The sequence below is a fragment of the Atta colombica genome, unplaced genomic scaffold (genome assembly GCF_001594045.1).
Source record: "Atta colombica isolate Treedump-2 unplaced genomic scaffold, Acol1.0 scaffold110, whole genome shotgun sequence".
In the NCBI taxonomy this organism is placed as follows: domain Eukaryota; kingdom Metazoa; phylum Arthropoda; class Insecta; order Hymenoptera; family Formicidae; genus Atta; species Atta colombica.
Window position 1 is genome coordinate 121,902 of NW_017259196.1, and position 22,179 is coordinate 144,080.

At 34.2% G+C, this 22,179-nt stretch overlaps 1 protein-coding gene across 1 annotated transcript in view; it reads right to left on the reverse strand.

Annotated features, from left to right (window-relative positions):
• The window catches only part of LOC108693853 (E3 ubiquitin-protein ligase TRIM9), a 113,713-nt gene that overhangs the window by 51,207 nt on the left and 40,327 nt on the right, over positions 1-22,179 (reverse strand). Inside the window, exon 3 of the mRNA XM_018203017.1 lies at positions 8,211-8,264. Coding sequence (XP_018058506.1) covers positions 8,211-8,264 — 54 coding nt within the window. The remainder of the gene's footprint in view (positions 1-8,210; positions 8,265-22,179) is intronic.

The following is a 22,179-nucleotide window of genomic DNA, read 5'->3' on the forward strand; positions in this document are numbered from 1 at the left end:
CACGAGTTTTTCCGGTCAGCCGTAGCGGCATAAAATAACCTTTTTGAAACGCGTCCTTTGGGTTTTGATTACTTTCACGTGTAACGCAAACAAACGAAATGCATTCGACCGATAGAATGCCAGGACTTTGGATGCAATTTGCTTGTTGCACTGACAAGCTGAGACCGCGCGTGAATACATAGAACAGTAATTAACAATAAATTGTTTTCTCCATCTATGCGTTTTGTAATCTACCGACAGTCGCTAATAAAACTCTAATAAAATTAAGTAACTTCTCGTGTTAAAAACATAACGTCACGTGTTATATATTTATGAAAATTATTACGATGTATAATTTCTTCGAATAAACATTTACGTCTTTTTTACGTCACACATATATATATATCTGTCACTTGTCAAAAAAAGCATCTATTGACAGATATATTTGTCAAATAAATATTTAGGAGTGTATGTTCGATTATTTGCTGCATATTTTCAGAATTCCGAATAAAATTTCAATAGAAGATGCGCGTCATTTGAAAAATATTTGCTTTTGAATAGAACACCGCGCTCCCAAAAGCATCGGTGTATATTTGAAGCTCCCCATATCTGTTCATCGCAGCAATTTATCATAGCAAGATGTGCTTAAAACGTTTATAATTGTAACGGGGCGATACATCAAACGCACTCGTGGTCGTTTTCGACCGGTCGCGTTTGACGGAATGCCGCAAATCCACCTGTATCGCCGTCGGTAAACGTAAAAATATTTCATTTCGCTTGTGTGCACCCACCTCTCGTAACTTCGCTCCCGACAGGCTGTAACGCAAATGGCCGCGTGGGTTAATACGCGGTTATATAAACAAACGCGTGCGTGCATAAAAGCAAAGCGCGTGTCATGTGCAACGACGGTCACGAGAGTCGGCCGATTGCATTTTTAATGCATCCCCGCGCTTCGACACTTCCCCCCAGCCGATACTTCAAGGGGTGGCCCCGTAACTCGAGGTACCCCTATAATTGCACAAGTGTATCTGCAACTATATCGGCTGTATTTTTTCGCGCCAATGCGGAAGGGATATTCGTGTCGATAACGGAAGGGACGCACCCTATTCGAGAGGGAAAAAGAGAAAGAGAGAAAAAGAGAGAAAGAGAACCCCGCAGGGCCCCTTCGAGCCTCCAAGCTCGATATTGGTGCACCAGGCACGTTTTTCACGGTTAGGTACCCTTCGCACATCGATCGATGCGGAGGAAACTCGGATCGCTGCATTTATTTCCGCAATAATTACAGCGTTCGTCTGCAAGACTCGTGAACGTGTGTTCGAGCGAGCGAGTCGACGATGAACATTCACGAAGACATTCAGTTTTTTCTTATCTGATTAATGAAAATTTAATGTTTTCGAATACTATCTTCGCACTTCGAAGTCAAAGAGAAATAAAAGATATCTACACTGAGAAAAAATTACTAAATCTTAATATCGTACATATTTTTTAATATTATTTAGTTACATTTGTTTACAGTAAATAAATATTAAAACTTTGCAAACTGAATGCACATGGTGTAAGTTCAAGTATGAAACAAGCTATATTTGATTTACTTCAACTTATTACAGTTCAAAGAATTCTACAACAAAGAAACAGGCCTATTTATTTCAATAAAAAAACAATTCCAGAATGATTCTAGATTTTAGACTGACAGTACAAGAACATAATTAAATAAAAACATAAAAATAAATAAGTAAAAAAATATAATAATCGATATATTGAAAATTTATTGAATTTTATTAAATATTTGTTTAAACCGTACTAACAAAATATATATTTGTTTAAACCGTACTAGCGAAATATTTATTAAATGTAAACATATATTTAAGTATGATTTTTATTTTAAATAAATGTTTATTTATTGTAAGCAAATATTTCGTTAGTACTATCCAAATATGTAATAAAATTTAGTAAATTTTTTTTCACTACGATGTCAATTCAAATCGCAGCACAAGATCACACCACGTGTTGTGTATGTAAATACCATGATTTAATTAAAGACTTTTGTAACAAAAATAAATATATGTTTATTAGCTAACTAAATATATGTTAGCTAGTAATATTCGAACAAATTATTAAAGTTAATATATTTAATATATTTTTTCAATGTAATATAACAAAAATACTTTTGAATGAAAAATAATTTAAATGTACACTTTTTATCAAAATATAAAAATATAAAAAAGAATATTTATATTAACATTTTACGTAACTATTTCATTCCGTACAAATGTGACCATTACATTAATCTGCTTCAAGTTTTCAGTATTTCGATATAAAGCGCAAAGCTTGATTAAAATTTCATTTATATAAAACTTATATCCGAATATCATTCAAATTTAAATTAAATTAATAATAGGGACAATCATTTAAAATACAGATCTCTTTTTAATAACGTTATATCTTTGATCACTTAATTTTCTTTAATTACTGCAAGAATGAAAAAAATCATCTATATCTACAGCCATTTGTCTGAAGCTCTATCTTCAAAGCTTTAACTCCAGAAACTTTTAAAACAAGAAGCATATTTCAACGTAATAGCGAACACATAATCGAAGTTTCGAAATGCAAACTTTTATTCATGCTTAACGAAAGATTTTTTTTTTAAGTATCCAGTAGTTTATCTTAATAATCGAGACCATATATATCGAAATGTTTTATACGGTATGTGCCTCTCTCTCTCTCTCTCTCTCTCTCTCTCTCTCTCTCTCTCTCTGTTACAAAAACTTGATTTATTTTTTTCATATAAAATTTTTTGTTCTAATCTTTTTTAAATTTGATTAGTCTAACTTAATTAAATAATCTTAATTAAAGAATAATCAAATTTAGAGAGATTAGAAGATTAAAACAAAAATTTTTTAATTAAAAAGTAAGAAATTCGTACAAAACATTTCTTGCAGTGTATACGTAAGACATAAATGTTTCGTGGCACACAATGAAGAGCCAAAATTACCGTGTTTCCGCAGTAATCGGTTCGACTTTCTCCTACTATGCACCCAGTGTCACGGGCGAACGTGAGGTAAAAGTTGATTCTTGTGATGCCACGCCGTGTTTCGAGAAAGAGCACAATTCGCGAAACAGCCGTTCTATTTTTCGATCGATGATGCGGAACACGAGTGTCGTAAAGAGAAGCACAAACGTCGTAAAAGAACGCAAATGCTTGGCATATCCGTTAGATTTGTAAGCAGAGAAGGCATAAAACCGTCGGCGAAAGATATAACCTCGTTTCATAACGAGTCTATTAGATCATCAATATTGAATGACGCATCTTATTTATGCGCTAAATCTTTTCATGATGCCAATTATTTCCATTTTTTCACGTGATCTCTCGCATCGGTTATTAGACTTATCTTGCTCAATCTTAAAACAGTTCGGCGATTTTCAAGTTTTCTAGATGAGACCGAAGGTGATATTTGTGAGAATCGTGATCGATCAGGCGATCGTTCGTTGCGAAATTTTAGATGACCCGAAACTTCCATAGTTGCAAAACTTGATGGAAATTCTCTCGCAAAATGCATTTCTGCGGGATGTCTCGCAAGGTTTCCGACAAAGTTCCAGAGACCGCATCGGCGCATCGCGACTTTTATGGATGAGATCGTAGTATGCACGATCGTACAATTCTTCAATGTGAAATGTTTGAAAAGTCAAAAGTTGCAGAACTTGATGGAAATTTCCTCGTGAAATGTATTTTCAGAGAATCAAGAAAATGAAATTATAATAAACAAGAACCGAGTATCTTTTTTCAACTATAATGCTTTTCAGCTACAACTGCTTACAATATTTTGTGTAATTTTACAAAAACGTTAGTCTAAATCCAGACAATGACAGATTATAAATTAAGCGTGAAATCTAGAGTATACATTGTTAAATATCAAAAAAAAAAAACAATTCAATCTCTTGAGTTAAATAATATTTTATTTTTTAATTTCCATGGTATGTCAAAATGTATGTCAATCTATTAAATATCGGATTAAATAATATCACATTTGTACTGTAAATAATAAACTAAATTTTAATAAAATTTGATATATTTTCTCGAGTTAAATTGTTAACTCCTTTGTTTTAATTAAATTAATGACATATTGAAGATGAAGCGGCGACCTACAAAAATGATTAAAAATAGTTCAAAGTTTAAGTACAATTATGAATTTAACAGTGTATAACATTTTTCGCTAATTACGACAAGATTAATTCTTCTGTCAATGCATAGTTTTTCACCTTTTGAAACCGTGTTTCACAAGATTCTTTTTCACAAAAAATGTAAAAGTAAAAACGAGACAATGGCTATCCAACAAAAAAAATAGCTTTATAACCGTTAGGATTCTTTCTATGATTCTTTTACATATGAATTGATTCATACATTTAGATTCAATGAGGAACTGAAAGCAAAGTTAATCATATTAAAAAATTTTATTGAACACTATCAAAGGGCGCTATTTCATTTTTGCGTTTTTGTCGTACGACAAATGTGTGCAGAAGAGAGGCCCTCGGATCTTTCGATGGTAATATAACCAATCGACAGGCTTGAAAAATTTATCATAAAACAAAAACGCATAAATAAAATAGCACTCTTAATTTGTACAAATTCTTCGTTATTCAAAGGATGAGGCTTTTGAGGCATTATAATACAAAATTCGCGCAAAAATATAAAAATTTTTACTGTTTAAAATTCGATATGAGTAGCCATGTATGACAGAAGGATCAAGAAGATCTTGAAGTTGTGTTCTATCAATCTGTTTTATCAATTATTTTTCAAATAAATATTTTTATAACTGCCTTTATAGATATACATATAGATTAAAAAATCTTTTTCCACAATTAAAGTATAAACGATAATGTCCAAACCGATCGATTTTATGTCAAAAACAAAAAAAGTTAGAAAATTATTAAAGTTCTGTTATTAGCTTCTGACTCGTACTCGTACAATATTTGCTTTATATGCATTTATATTTTTTTATATTTTATACGTGTAAGACTATCTTGATTTGGACTATAGGAATTACATAAACAATGTTGAATTTTTAAAATTAGGTTTAAATAATATGAAAGATTAATTATAGTTAAAATATTTGTATGCGTGCATTATTGAACAATAATGTGTCACTGACACGTAAATCGTATATATATATATATAATATAATAGCCTATCGAATCGATAAAATAGAGACTTTAGGCTCTTCTTATAGAACTAGGTGTTTCATAATAACGATCGAAAATCAGTGATCACGTCAGATTTACCGACCTCGAGAGATTGCAGATCAGCAAGTCGATTCTTTATGGTATGCACATCGTTCATCAAGAGGGCATCGCACCGCGAGATACATCAGGTTGAAATGAACAGAGAGAATAGTCGCACAAATGAAATTCCGCGCTCGCGATTTTCATCGGACTCTCTTTCTCTTTCTCTTTTTCTCTCCGATCTTTTCCTCCTTTTTTTTACTAGCTTCTTTTATTTCGCCCCGTCGACAGACCACGTCCGCGGCAGCGGAGAGCATTTCCGGTCGGCAAGGCCTGGCCGACATTGCGCCGGCGAATATTTAAGCGAGAGGAAAACCAACTCTCTCTCTCTCTCTCTCTCTCTCTCTCTCTCTCTCTTTCTCTCTATATTCAGCCCTCCCTCTTTCACCTTCGCGTTGAGGGAGGAACGCAGTTGAGGGGGTGGCAGTGCGGTTTGTTTGCGGAAAAAAGTCACTCCGTCGGGAGAGCCGCAGCTGCGCGCATCACATTGTTTGCGCGGGGGAGGCCCAGAGCAGGATGCTGCGAGGGGTGAAGAAGAAGATAGGATACGAAGGGGGAAAGCAAAAAGCGTCGAGCACACACGCGCCGAACTTCGGCAAACATCTAGCGAACAGTCGCCGATCTTTTTCTCTTCCATCTCCTCCCAGCCTCTTGATAGCGTTGGAAAAAGTTCCCGTTGCATTATGAAAATGTTTCCCCCTCTCCTCCCCGCGCTTATCAGCCGCGACCGGATAGCGAGCGTTTTGCACGCGTGCATTTGTACGCTAAGCGTAGTGAGTAACGCACATTTCGTAAGATAAAAACCTCTTTGTTCAGAGATTTTTTTCCGTATATTTCACGATTCTCGCGTAATGCACGGCCAGAATGAAACCTACGCCGAGTTAGCTTCAAAGGATCGCTAACAATCTTTAAATCCGGAAAATTACATGCCGCAAAGCTTGTACGTCATCCCAGTTTACTACTTATATGAGCCCTTGGCAGATTTTTGCTGACGCAATTTCTCGATCTAGGCGCAACTTCCATGTTATTATCCACTTCGAACTAGTTTATTCGTACGAAGCCATGCAAATATCCGACCATTCTCCCTGAGCGGCGATGTTTGCAGAATTCCGTACGAGTAAAATAGTACAAAGCTGACTCGCAATTGCACGCTGCGTATACAACGGAGTGCGTACTGAGTGGGAAGTCAGGAAGGGAAAACTAAATAGAGCCGATGGAAAACACGCGCGGCATATTATATTGACCGTCCAGGTCGCGATACATAGCAATGCAATGGTACTACGCGTTCTCCCTTTGATTAATTTTGGTAATTAATGACATTTACTCGGTGGATCGAGTTAACTTTGTGCTCATATATATAAATGCGAATTTGTGGTGATAATAATTTGTAACAACATCTGACTCTCCCTCCGCAATAGTTTATTACAGAAAATATATGCGCGATATTAACAGTAAATTATAGTTTAATCAGGAAGTCCAGATGTAAATTAGTATGAGAAACAAAGGCAATATAATTTCAGAGTGATCAATTGTACGGTATTTTTTTTCATTTTTCATTAAATTTTTATATTAAAAGTATAATTATTAACGCTTATCAGAGGGAATATGTTTAATCGCTATTGTTTCGCTACATCGAATTTTCTATATTAATTCTGAATTAATATAGAATCATATTGTTTCTCTGTACTGTGAATTAATTAAAGTTTGAAAGCTAATCTTTTAAAATATATAAAAGACGAAAGAACAACGAATTACTCACAAACTATTCAATTAAATAAGGTTTAATTGATTCTCCATCTCTCTCTCTCTCTCTCTCTCTCTCTGTAAAGGAAATGATTTCTATCTTTCTTTACTAAGGGAGAGGATTTTGTAAAGAGGAAAAGCGGCAGTCACTTTCAAGTAATGTTCATGGGAACGCTCCTATATAATTTTCCCTTTGCCGAAGACTTTTCTCATACACCATTCGACCTCGCGCACAATTCCCTCGGCAATTCGCGATCGGAGTCGCAAAATTCGCTCGCGATATATTCGCGTCTCGAGCGAATCGCTGTTCGATTTCTCGCAAAGATACTAATGTCTCACGATATCCTGATCGTGGCCCGCTTTCTCCATAAAGTCGCGCAATGGATTCTATCCCATGACAGCCGGGATCCATATAATCCGCTGGAATACAAATGCATCGTCAGTGCGGCACGATTGAAACTCTTCGAATTTGCCGGCGTGGCACGACAACGCGGTTGCGAGCACAGCCTCGTAAATACGCCTCGTAAAAGCAACGTTACACGGTCGCGCGCTTCGAATTGGGACGCAGCTGCCGTAGCTGGCCTTAAAACTTCAACGTCAGGATGGCGCGTTGCCCTGGGACCTGGGTCGCCCTCTCGTTGCAGACGTTCTCGAAATTACCGCAAGCTAATACTCATGCGGACTAGAGAACCCGATGCACGTGTTGCGAGGGACAGGATTCTGAAGAGAAAATCCGACTGCACAGAATTGCCATTATAGCTGCAATGGCTTTCGTGTCGTTAAAGACAGTGCGACATTTTATACTATAAAAGTTTAAAAATAACAATACACTGCACACACGATCGTATGTGATCATTCTAAGTGTAAAATAAATGATTATGTTCCAGCATAAGATATGGTTAATATAAAAAAATATAATATTAGTTATGATTAATTATTATTGAAATCAATTTGTTGTCAACAAAAGAAAAGGCATTCATTTTAAGAGATATGTAATTAACAGGTATGTAGTGAAAGCAGCTTATATTTTGCACACAAATAATTTGTTATTTTTTTGGTAAAATATTTTGAAATATCTGCTCATATAAATATCAAAGTTGTCATGATAGTCAACAATTTAGCCAGACAAGCATGTATTTAATTATAACATTCATATCACATCGTACGAATGCTTTAATTTCAAGCGAAAGCAAATGCCCTGAAATTCTTACCCATATTTTTTCAAGCATTTGCGATTCCTTGTTTTGCAACCATTTCTCGAAAGTCTGGAAAAGGCATAGCATCATAAGTAATTATATAATAGTGTCTCTCTCTCTTAGGGAAATCAGAGCGTTTGTAATAGGTGACAATTTTGTTGCCGGAAGTAAATTGACAAATTGCAAAAGGCAATTATGGGGACTGTCAAAAAAAGCGTGATTCGTACAGTTGTTATCCGCGATAAATCCATCAACGCGTCTCCCAGACCAGGAACCAAATCCGGATAGAGCGATGTGTCTCGACATTGATTTCATTAAGTATTGATTTTCCAGAGGGTGTGGATTCGGGGCCGAATATATGAATGTTGATGGCAAAACGTAGCTCGCTTCTATTATACTGTGCCACAGACTTCGTGCATAATGTACAGCTTACCTTGAAGCTGCTTGTATCTACTTATCAGTGTCTTATCATCGTTAGACCGCGGTATCTCAGGCAAAATAATTCTATTCACAAATCATTCTTATTTGTTTACAAATTTCACATGCCGAAGAAATATTATACTAGATATCTCATGTTCTTCAACTAGATTACGTCAGTTTGCTAATTTACTACTAAATACAATGTGCTATCATCGCTATAGCGCACATGAAAAACATTATTTTGCTAAAATATCTAAAAATTAAATACAGATCTAAAAATAATTATTAAACTTCAAAATTATTATATAGTTCAAATATATAATGGCCAATGTTGCAAAATGTGGTATTTTCACTATAAAAAGTGCAGTGTTGAAAATGTTACATTTAAACTAGATTTTTCAAAATAACGTTTAATAATAAAAAGTATTTTAGTTCCAAATGTTTTAGTGTTTTAAATTTAAATAGTCTTTTAACTATTTAAAAAACGCTAAACAGTATTTATTTTCTTTTTTAAACAAAAAAAAATTTTGTTATGACAATGTTAAATGCTTGTTTCCTTTACATGTCGGAAAACAAAATATCTTATCGATAATAAACGTTTACGAAGGTGAAACGTAAAAATATTATTTTTGCAACGCTAAAAAATATTTTCGTAGAACACGAAAAATGGTGTCGAGTTGAAGTTTTTTTCGTAAAGAAGAATCGATACATTCACCTTGTGACTAGCAAAATTGGCAAACTTAATGAAATAAAATTAATTGGTCCTCATAGAAACTAAATATTACCTTAAAATAAAACAGCTTCCGGTGTTTTCAAAAGCAAAAAACTTTAGAAACTAAACTTCCAAGATAAAACAGCTTTTAGTTTTTTAAAATATTTTTTTAAAAATTAGAGTGTTCTTGAGTGTTACAAAATAATATACTTTAACGAGTTAAACGTTTATATCCTTTCAAATAAGACTGTTTTTTAGTGTTTTGTATGCTCGTTTAAAACTGAAACATCTTTAAGTATACTATTTAAAAACAGAGATAAGGAATATAAAATATTTTAATATCTTAAAACTAAATGCCTTCTTTTATGAGTGAAATTTGTAATAATTGGACAACATCGTCCGGAAAGTTCGTGCCGATGTTGGAAAATTGAAACGCAGAAAATTTTAATTTAATAAATGTATACTAAAATTTAAATTTTAGTCGGCACGAACTTTCCGGACGATCCAATACAATTAAAATACAAAATAATATAAAAAAATTAGATAGATATCTAGCTAAATTTTTGACACTATTTTAAGAAATCGTTCTTTCTTCGCACACATACACACACACACACACACACACACACACACACACACACACACACACACACAAATGCACAAATACATTATGATTTTACTTGACAAGCACAAATTTTAAATTCTTCTTAAACAATGCTTATACAATGATACTTCAAATAACTCACATAGATTGAAAAGGATAAAATTTTAATCTATTCAAATACAAAAGAAAACAAAAGATGTATCATGAATATTCATCAAGCTTAATGCAAGGTTGTAAGGTAGCGCGTAGCGTAGAGATTTCCATCGCGAAAGAGCCAGAAACGGTAACACACGCATCGAAACTCAAAACTGCGTCGACGTAAATTTCCTCCATCAGCGGCGGACAAATAGTTCGTTTCAATCGTCAGTCCGGGCATTTCGCAATATTTTTATGGCCACGTCCGCGCGTTCGTCACTCCCACATCGAATGGTTATATCTCGGAACAACACGAGCCATTAATTGAAAAAATTCCGAGCGGCCGGCGTGGCGCGGATTGGCGGACGCTCGTTTATGCATTGTACGCCGCCGGCGAAAAGGAGAAATAAAGCTCCTCTTCCAGGAGCTCGATTCAAATTAAACTCACTTGGAGGTTAATGCGGTATGAAATGAAAATTGTAAATCGCGCGAGCCATGGCAATGAAAAAGTTTCGCGTGGCCGACTACGCGTCGATGAGATTCGTTCGCCAGCGCGAACGAACGATATTTCTTCCTCGTTCTCGCGCAAACACCCGGTGACTACACGTTGCTTTTCTTCCGTTCTCTCTCTCTCTCTCTCTCTCTCTCTCTCTCTCTCTCTCTCTCTCTCTCTCTCTCTTCATGAAAGCGTCAAACGAGCGCAATTTCGTCGCGAGATATTTATCGGCGTTGACAGTCCCACGTTATATTCCTTCGTTACTGTTCCCTTCGCGTTTTGCCGCGAATTTTTCATTCAAACGATGCTGAAATACATGCTTTGTATGCAGCATAATTCTGCAAAGACCACCCTTTATACGAAAACCAGAAAATTTTCTTCTTTTCTTTCTATATGTCTTTACTTTAACACTAGAATGTCAATGATATCCTGCTTAAAAGTGCCAATCTGATGATAATCCTATCCTCATTTTCCATTAAAGAAAATTGATTTGTAAATCAAAATTATTTGTATTATTTTCACATATATTTTCAATATATTCTGTATTGTATATTTAATAGAAAAAAGAAAAGAATTGAAATAAAGCGAAATCAAAATGACATCGGCGTTCTAATGTGAAATGCAATATTTATTTCAATTGTTTTTAACAATTGTCGAAACTAGTCGGCCGATCGATTTACACTGAAAAGAGAGTCTTGTAAAAGCTATCGAATGTTGAGTGAAATAATTTCAATTAAATGTTCAATTAATAAAAAATAATTTTGTTTTTCTACATATTTAATAATTGTTGCCAAATGATTGATTATATTATTATGTTTGATAATATTTATTAAATATTTAAAAAAGTAAAATTATTTTGGTTGAAAAAACAAAATTCTATTAACCGAACATTTGATTGAAATTATTTCACTCAACCTTTGACAGCTATTACCAGACTCTTTCTCTATGTAACATTCATATGTAGTAATTTAACTCATATAAGCCCAGTTGACACTTAACTCTTAACCGAGGTTCAACTTATTCATTATCTTTTTTCAATTCTAGAATTGGAAAAAGATGAGAAATAAGTTGAACCTCAGTTAAGAGTTAATCATGAGTTGTGAAACTGGACCGTAATCAATATGAGAGATAGAGAATATTTCTACAGTGTGCGTTAAGCAGAATCTTTCAATGCACAGAGCTCGACGATAAATGGTTGCAGTCAAAACGATCAGTGTATCTCGGGAGGATTGGCGCACGTGCGTGACGAAAAGAAAAGAGAGAAAGGGATGGTTCATTCAGCCTGGCCCTTTTCTTCTCGATTTCTTTTCTTCACCGTTCCACCTTCAACGCTCCCTTTGTGCCACATTACGAAATCACGTTGAAACTGGAACGATGCGCGCTGTCATTCTATCTTCTTTGCCACGCGTGTACTTTCACGAGAGCTTTTGGCAGCTGACGGCCCGCGGACTTGACGGCCACGGCTAAATTTGGAGGGCCGAAAAGGTGATGTATAAGCTCTTCGCTGTCGCGCACGTGTTTTGCCTGCGAACATCGCGCGTGTAAGAGACGCAGCCGTTGGATATATATATATATAAATACTCCGTGATAAAAACGGAGAAGAGCAGGGTTGAGAGGGAGTGAGTCATCCTTTTGCGCATGCCGATGCTCATTCATGATTTTTTTTCCTTCCGTGTTCAGGAACCGATAATTATAGAAAAATACCTGTGCTGTTATTATCATAATGGCACCCCATAATAAGATAAATATAACGAAGAAAACGATCGATTTCATGGACATGATAAAAAGTAGGAGTAACGTCATAATCTCGAATTTGAGCTTCGCGAACGTTAAATATTTCAGATTTAATAAATAATAATGTAATAAATTAATAATGTGGAAATAAATTTAAAATATATTTAAGAAATTGAAGGTTAGCGATAAATAATTCCTCCGATATTTTTACAAGAAAAAATAAATAAAAAATTTGCAAGGGTAAAAGTAGAAAAATAAATGCAAAGTGAAAACTAATTCCATAATTGATTTATATCATATTCGAAAAAAGGACACAAGAAGTTTTTTAAAGTAAAAAAAAAAAATTAAAGGTTAGGTAATAAAATAATTTCTCTTTTTATAAAAAAAAAAATCTTACGAAAGTAAAAAATATAGATTAAAAATATAAAAGATCTTTAAAAAAAGTGTATGCATGATTAAATAAAAAATTAACTGGTTAAAAGTAGATTTAAAAAAAAGTACACATGAAAGAAAAGATAATTCTATAATTGATTCACGTCACATTCGAGAAAAAGATCTACGATGTATAAAGATTGCTTTAACCGTACACGCAACTCGCAAACTGTAAAGAGAGATTATTCATGGTGCCAACGGCTACGTTTCAGATATTCTTACACATCCATCGCAAAGCTGGATTCGAGATTCGGAGCAAGCGGGAGCAACAATGCGATCTGAATCAGACGAAACGTCCGGGTTCTTTCGGCTCTCAAAGAGAAATCTACCGTACTGTGTGCATGCCTGACAATGACGGCACGTGGATTCCAACTGTGTATACCTTACAGAACAGCTCACTACACGGCGTCTGATCCATACTGGAAACTGATCGAAAGAAGCATGGCAAATAGAAACGTTTTGTATCTGTGTGCATGACGTCGTACACTGTAATACGTAGCAGAATATTTTTGACTCGGAAAGTAGAAAATAGAAAAATATTTGAAACATCCAGCAAATGTAAAAGGAACATTTCACACGTAAAAGAAATTTAGAAAACTGTTATGTTATTTTAGCCAACATTGTTTAGGGAATTAAAAAAATAGCTATTTATTTAAAAAATTATATTATTTCAGGATCAAAGATATCGTGAAATAGAAAGGATAAAATCCAGCAAACGTAAAAGGAACATTTCACACGTAAAAGAAATTTACAAAACTGTTATGTTATTTTAGCCGACATTGTTTAGGGAAACGAGTTAAAAAAATAGCTATTTATTTAAAAAATTATATTATTTCGGGATCAAAGATCGTGAAATAGAAAGGATAAAATGGAAAATAAAATGGAGCAAGATAATGGAAAAATTATAGAAGTCGCGATTTTTCGTAAAAGACCAAGGAAAACTGCGAAAATTGCACGTAAGCAGTTGCATGTGAATATACGGTGAATTGCGTTGAAATACTGATTTTCACACGGTAGATAGAAATAATAATAAAAAAAACGTCGTAAAGTGATATAAACGGCCACCCGATGGAAAGCGCTAAATATACGACGCCCCATACCGAGGTGGTTGATAACTCCTACTGTTTTTAATCTTAATGCCACGTGATTTACTCCTCGTGAACTCTTGCACTTTGGCGACCTTATTCTCGCTCGCTCGCATAAAACACCGACTGCACAAAGGGTTTCGAAAGCCACTTCACCGGCTTGATAGTGCAACACAATTGCATTAAAAAAAGTCATCCCGCCACTCTTTTCCTTCATCCACGCATTCACTTTGCTTCAATAAGTACCCTATACCCGCGATGTGCCCTTTATTCTTCGTTCTCGCGCCGAGCAAAGGGATGTCTCTTTTCTAAACAAAACTAAATACTCCGAATCAAAAAATTGATTAAAATAACTGATTTATCGATATTTTTTAAGTGGCGCAATAACTGGTCTCGTCTACTGTATTTTCGGTGCCTCAATTAAAGCCGTTGCCAAGCGATTGCCTGCGGCTTCCTTGGAATCGCTCCTGAATCGCACAGTCCATGATTGTCAGAAACGAGTACGTGGAAACGAGGCTTGATTTTGGCACGGAGACTAGTTTAACGATATCCATCGCGCGCATGGAGACGAGCAAAACGAAAAGCGGTACCACGATGCTCCGGTATTTTCGAATCCATGGGCAAGGGATTTGCGAACACAACTCTGTTATTTTTAGAAGATGAAAGGGAAGGCAGAGCTTCACGTCCGAACGACACGCGAGATGGCTCGTGAAGCTTATACGCAGATCGTAAACCGTACGTGAGCTTTCAAATTTGGTTTTATACCAAACATTTTCTCGGAGACATCGAAGATAAAAGCAAGGAAGATCAACTTTTTCTAAAATACATTCTTGTTTATTCTTGAAAAAACAAACGTGAAAGTGCAGTTTTTCTCATTAAAATGACCAAAAAATTTTAACATTGTTCGTAAAATTTATACAAAATCCAATTTTGTAACCCCAAAAAAATATTTTATCATTTAGTTCTGTGTTAATGTCAGAGGATTTTCCATTTATATATGGTCTCAAGAGGATACTCTACAAAGTAAAGAAATTTTGTATAATCATAAAGTATTGGATTTAGAATTGCAATTTTTTCAATACTAGAAAAACGTCTCACATGTATTGACATGCACGCGTACTACGGTAGTACGCGTATAAATGATAAATTTCTTCTAATAAACGTGCAGCTAGTATTTTGTATATCCTCTTATTTTAAAAGGCTTTGAGTTATTATAATAAAATTTTTTATAGAGGAATTTATTTTTGGTAATAGTTCATGTGTGTCTTCATTTTTATAGATAAATACATATTATAAATACATGCACCTGATTAATGTAAGATTTTTGAAAACAATACCGAGATGTGAAGGGCACATAAGAGTCAACGTAATTAAGCATGTTCTATAATATATTAAATGTATTAAAAAATTCGATAAAATACGCATTACATGTTTTGGCTTCATTGAGCCATCTTTAGATACTTGTTACAAATGTCAACATATTACTTTAGATTAAGATTCTACTGATAATATAGATGATATTACTTCAAATTTTTTGGCCACAAACGGATGTACATTATACAAAGAACTGAAAAGATTCGCAAACGGTTTACAGGCCGAATTTGGAATTTCTCGTTGTTCTAGAGAAGAAAATGATGTTGAAAATGCAAGCAATAATTTTATCCAAGTGTGACATTCATCCATCAGCCACCAACTCTCTCTCATATAATTTTCATATCATTTTCTCATATAAATAACTTTGTCAGAACAATTGAAACATTGAGGATGATGTGAGAAAATGAATTCAAAAAGATTTCGAAAATTAGTACACATTCACAGAAATAAATTATATATGTGTCAAGAAGTAAAATTTGGAACTTAAAATCGTGTAATCAGTAAGGCAGTCAAATACTTTCTGAAAGGAAATTAGACAGATTGACAATGATTAAGATAAAAATAATGTCAAATTTTGTTTATGATAAAGATATTTTGTTTTATTTAGTGTCGATTTGCAAATTCAGACTGTTATTTTATTTTTGGATCATATATTTATCATCTCAGATATCAGACATTTATAATAACACGGTTCTTCGTCCAAAATATTGTTCCAATGAAATTCATGATTCAATTGCAATCTATGATCGATAATTATAGAAGGAGCAGACGCATTCCATCGAATATGGTGCAGCAATCCTGGTTTTGAGCTGTCTGCCCGTCTGTTCAACATAAGTTGCATCACAATTGTTGCACTTAATTTTATATACAACGTTGTTTTTATTTAGGCATGGACATGGATCTTTTTGTATTTATTTAGTTTTTTAGAACTATAAAAGGAGACTTTGACTCTTTTATTTTACTTTTATTTTTTTTATTAAGATGTTTAAATTTTTCAGTCGCCTTTGTAATGAACGAAACCAAAATGAACCAAAATGTATTATTTCTTTCATCACTTTTTTTCGAATCGTTATATGGCAAAGCTTTCTCTCTCTGAATGCTCTTAATTCTGTTTCTAATGTATCAAAAATGAATTTAAGAGGATAGTCGTTATCTAACATCGTGTTGATGATCAAATTATCGTAATGATATTGAGTATCAGATAATAATAATAATTCTCTATCTACTAAATTAAAAATAATGCCTCTCTTCTGAGAGATAACATGTTTGGAGTAAAAATTTACGAATCTACTTGAGAAGATGGATTTTTGATATCAATTGAAAAGTAATCGACCATTCTCAAGCCTTATTTTCACGTCTAAAAAATTTAATGAATCATCTCCAATTTCTAAAGTAAATTGAAGACGAAGATGAACAGAATTAAAGTATTCAAAGAAAGAATCAACTTCTTGAGATGGAACTGCCGCACATAGATCGTCAAGAAATCGACAATAAAATAGAACTTAAACGATGAAGTATGTCATAGCTATTTTTTCTAATTTTTACATCACTAAATCAGCGATGTAATGGGTGATAGCGGGGAGCTCATTGGTGTGTCGAAATTTTGCTTATATATGATGTTATTAAATATATGAAATAAATTGAATCTAAAACAAATCAAACTGCTATCATAAATTCAATTTTAGGTAAGTTACTTTTTTTGAATATAAAACTGCAGCTTTCATTTTTTTTTATATAATCAATTGTCATGTATCTATTGGTACATTTATAAAGAGAGATATTACATCTAACGATATTAATTTAAAGTTTTCGTTAATTTCTATTTGTTGGAGATTGTCAGCTAATTGAAAACTGTTTTTTATATGGCTCTTTTATGTGACTATTTTAATTGAAATTATTCCTAAGGCTAAGAGCCACATAAAAAACAATTTCCAATTAGTTGACAATCTTTTATGTGCTCTTCACATCTCTGTATTGCTTTTTAAAGAATCCTGTACTTTTTGTTACTTGATTTTAATATAAGATTAATGTAAGATTTTTTTGCTTAGAGGAAATGCTAAGAGAAATTCTCCGCTTATCGGCAGAATTTTTTTTTTTGGGTATGTTAGAAGAATATTAACAATCGATATATAAACGCCTAGAAATTTAAGAATCACTGCGTTCAGTTATGTAATATTTGCATCAAAGCTGAGTGATTTAAAAGAGAATGTGCTAAACTAGTCTCTCCAACAAAGTAAGCATTTATTACATAAATTTCCATGGAAGATAATGTGAAGATAAAAATGACTTCCAATAAAGAAATTCTTAGGTTCTTATAAATAAATAGGTGCGTCATAAGGGAAATTGAAAGAACGCAAGACAAAGTATCCAGGTTGCGGTTTCTGTTCGCGACAGGAATTTTCTGAATCCTTTTCATGAAGCGCCTTTTTGATGGTAAGAATACTAGATAATAACTTCCCCGACTCCTGAAGAAAGAGAAACTTACGTTCTCCATACGAAATCGCTTTCTCTCGAGGCAATTTAAGGCATAGTCAAGTGGAGGCCTATTCTTACTCTCAATATATGGCACAATATATACAATATATGGCATAATATATCCAAAAACGAAATGTAAAGCCAGCATCAGGATACAAATTGCTTTCAGCCTCTCCTCGTTCCTTACAACGCATCGAACGCACTGGCGTAGAAAAAGTTCCATTGTGAGAAACACGTTGTCACGTCGTCACGTCGTCAACATTCTTTCATCACCGAACCGCAACCGATCTCTATCAAAACGTAATTCACGTCGTTCTCGGTTAGACAAATAAAAACTTTTGTTTTCGCGACAGCAACATTATTAATCCCCTTAACGTGTCCCAAATTAACTAGTCGTATTATTTCTAGCTTCAATCGATAAAGTCAATTTATCTTCGAATTGTTAAAATGATTGAGTTATCTTACAAAAGTAAAGAAAAGAAGAAAATAGAACGGTTGAAACCATGGCTTTTCACTATTCTCTTCAAATAACAGTAACCCTTTCATCGCACTCGTGTAATAACGCTCAAGAAGATACAGAGACTGCACGTGGGGATTTAAATATAAATCACCTCCGCACATATTATCTGGCTACGCTATTGCGTACGAGCGAGGACAAGCTACATACTAGGCAGGCAACGAGAATGGGGGCCCCATAGAATCGTAAGGGACGACTTATTGACTTTGGCTGGCTGAATTTTCCGCCATTAAATTCGGAAAGAGAAAGAGAAGGAGAGAAAGAGGGCGGAAGAACGCCGGAATAGGATAAGAGTGAAAGAGAGACGGGCAGTGTAACGGGGGTTGGCTGCCAAGCGGGGGTGGTTGGATGGCGGGCGACACAAACGTCACGGCATATGTCGTGTGCTGCGGCACTATGTAACACGCTCTCGTCCTTATGTATCCTGCGACCCTCGCGGGGGTTTTACTCACTCGTGCAGTACGGTGCACCCGCGCCATGACGACCGTGCGTCATAAATATCTTAGATACCGCACTGATATAACCCGCCACGATGTCGACCGACACACTCTGACGCAAATCAACTCGCAATCTCGCACGAATCGACGAAATGCGAAAATACTCTCTGAAAGCTGAACTGGTCAAATCGATAAATTCTGAAGAGATCGCATTATTTACGACGCGCAATTTAATTATATTTTGCTCCTATATTAATTACAATGTCTCCAAGTGAGCAATTGTATAATTTTCTTAAACGTTTTTTTTTATATTTAACCCTTCGTTTGCAATCGTTTGCATTTTTGTTCCCTCCATCTGCAATCTCTTTTGTCCAAGTTTTTTTTACTGTTCTTGACTTTCAAAAAATGTGGAAAAATTCCGAGTTACTTTTCAAGATCTCTACATTATCTCTTAAATTACCAAACAGTTCTTATTTAACTCAAATGTTAAAACTTTTAAATTAAACTTTGAACAAAACTGAGAAAGAAAATTGAGAGTAAAACTTTGCTAATGAAAAAAGACTTAAATTGCAGGAAGGTTAAGATTCAAATTTTCGCAATTATTTCGTTTTTATGGCGACCTTACTCATTTTCAGTAGACATTTTTTTCAATTTTTATATGTTTTTATTTCTCAGAGGCTCTGTATTAGATATGTAATTTCGTATAATTAGATAAAGATTTATTATAATATCAGCATATAATTTCAAGAGATATTTCAGAACATGGTACATTCATGCACACGAACGTTTGTCCTGGCGAGGTAAGAGAATATGTATAGTTCGATAAGGGCCAAACTTAGTAGCGCAAAGGGTAACAACTTCTCTACGATAACATACATGTACTCGACGTAATCTCTAGAATTAAACATTGAACGGCGAGATGATAAAATGAGCTAACTGGAGTTTCTCATCGTGTGCATTTACTGAAGAGCCATTTCCCGGAATTTTTAATGGTATTGCCCGAGCTTGCTCTAACGAACCTAAAACTATACGTTGTGTAATCGTATTAAGCGTAACTATAATTGCGTATACACGCGATAACAATTTTCTCGCTTTATGGCATGATAACGGCAAAAGTGTAGACCTGCAGAAGTGCTGCAATACCAGTTATCTACGGCCATGGTGCGTGTATGTGTTTTTCAAATGAGATGTTCCACCAATCTGCAAGACTTATAAATATTTGAGGATACCACAGGAATATACTGCGCTCTTCTGGCAAACAGCAGCGTGCACCGACAAGAGTCTACCCATTTCTTTCTGCAAATAAAGCGTCCTACCGCCCCCACCCCTCTTACGTCGTACCAGCAAGAGATTTACATGCCTGCAAATTATAATTTGCCTCGAAAGATCTCCCCAGCCCCGTGTCTTCTTCAATATTTATTCGCCTGCACTGCTTCCTAAGTCAGCTAATTGTAATCAAATAAGATTCATATAATAAGGGCAGACTAAATAAATTATTGTAATCATACTTTACAAAAAATTAAAAGTAAACTTGCAAAATTCTCTGTGGGAAACGAAAGATCGTATATTGCGCCATAAAAAGAAAACAATTTTTCCAGTATATGAATGTATATGAATGTATTATACTGAGAGAAAAGTGTTTGATACTTATGACTACGTGGTAAAAATAATTAGGAGATCCATTTTTATAGTTATTACTGCTATAATATTAATAATAATTATTATATTTTTGTTCTAATGCCTAAAAAAATATATAGTTAGCACCAAAAATAATTATAATTTATAATTTATAGTACTATTTATTTTGATTACTCTTTATTTTATATAAGATCTATAAATATAACTATACTAATATATTACTATTATATAGTAACTGTATAAATGAAACTCTTAACTATAATTATTCTACCATACAATTATAATCATAAATATAATATCAAACACTTTTCTTTCGCAAGTGTAATAGGTATATTCAAAGTATAGTACTTGGAATTAACTCTGATTAAACATATGTCCCTCGAATCGCTCAATTGCCTCGCGTGCTTTTTAGAACTAACTTTTGTTATAGCGTTAGAATGGTGTTGACCAAGCAAATATTTACCGATCGAAAGTTAGCGACATGGTAACGGTATTACGATACTTCGGCATAGAACCCTTTGTAGCTGTAGCTGGGTCTCGGATCCTGTGCCTCTGTAGCAGATTAATCAATCCACCTATACTTTAAATAATCAAACTGTTTCACGAAACGATAACAGTGTGAACCCCATTTGTTCTTAACAAACTGAACGTTCTAATAAACTGAACGTTCGTAGAATTTGCAATTCAGATATATAATTCCAATAATACATTCAACAGTATATACACAGAAGAACATAATAAATCAGCACACAGCATTAATTAACAGCAATCTATCTAAAAAAAAATCTGTAATAGTTAATATAACGATAATTACATTAATGAAATAAAAAACCGTTCGTTTTTATATTAATAAAATATTATCTGCTTTATTAAATGTCGTTATTTAAAAAGATTATTTTCAATTATATTCCTATTAGATAGTATTAATTTTACTTCTGTAAAACAAGAGGGATACAAGCTGCATTTAAAATTGGATAAAGCATGAAATGTAAATGCAAAACCTACTTCATCAAATTTGACTTTTACTCGCCGGTTTGGTAAAGAATCTCTCTCGAGCTTTCATACAATCTCGTAACCGTTTGAATACGTAAATATCGTGACATCCGAAAGCTCTCAGAGTACGATACCAGCAGAAACTTACGGAAGAAACGACGAGGCACTCTCTCGCTACCGTATTAATAATTTATTCGGCACTATTCGACACGTTCTCCAGGCATTTATCCAACGATGGATGAGAACGCGTGTACTTTTCGCACGCACGACGTTTATTTAGGAACATAAGTACACGCGCGCCTGCGGTATAAAAGGTTGGTGATGTTTCAAGAACTATTTTCGTTTTCAGAATGTCCCTCGAGTCCGTGCTGCTCACCATCCCAGTGTTCCCTTTTACCACAGTCGCGTTTTCGTATGAAGATAAGATGCGAAGATACGCCACGTATCTCATAATGTATTTCCCGCGCAAAAGGCAACCCGCTGGTGTAAATTATCGTCTGCACGAGAAGAAAAATCTGGTGACTGTAGAGAATGGTTAATTCACAAAAGCTTCTTATCTAATGTATCTTAACTTTGTCACGTATAGTTTCGGGACCAGCAAAGTTGTTGAAATAATCGAAAATTTTATCTTGATAATTAGGGGATAATATTGAACCAAGAACAATTACAAATTTAAAAAAACCTTTAATGTATACAGATTCTTTCTATTTGTCACATTTCGCTTTGAAAGTAAATTAAACTAACACAAATCAATAATTTTTTTTTGTTATAATATTAATTCTTTGAAGATAAAGAATCTTAAAGAAGACATAATTTTTAAAGCATTTTCAGGATATTGAATTTGAAATTCTAGCCTCAGATTTGTAAAATTCTAATTTCAAAAAGAGAATTTGATTATTACGGAACTCGATTTTAGAAAATCTTTAGGAAAT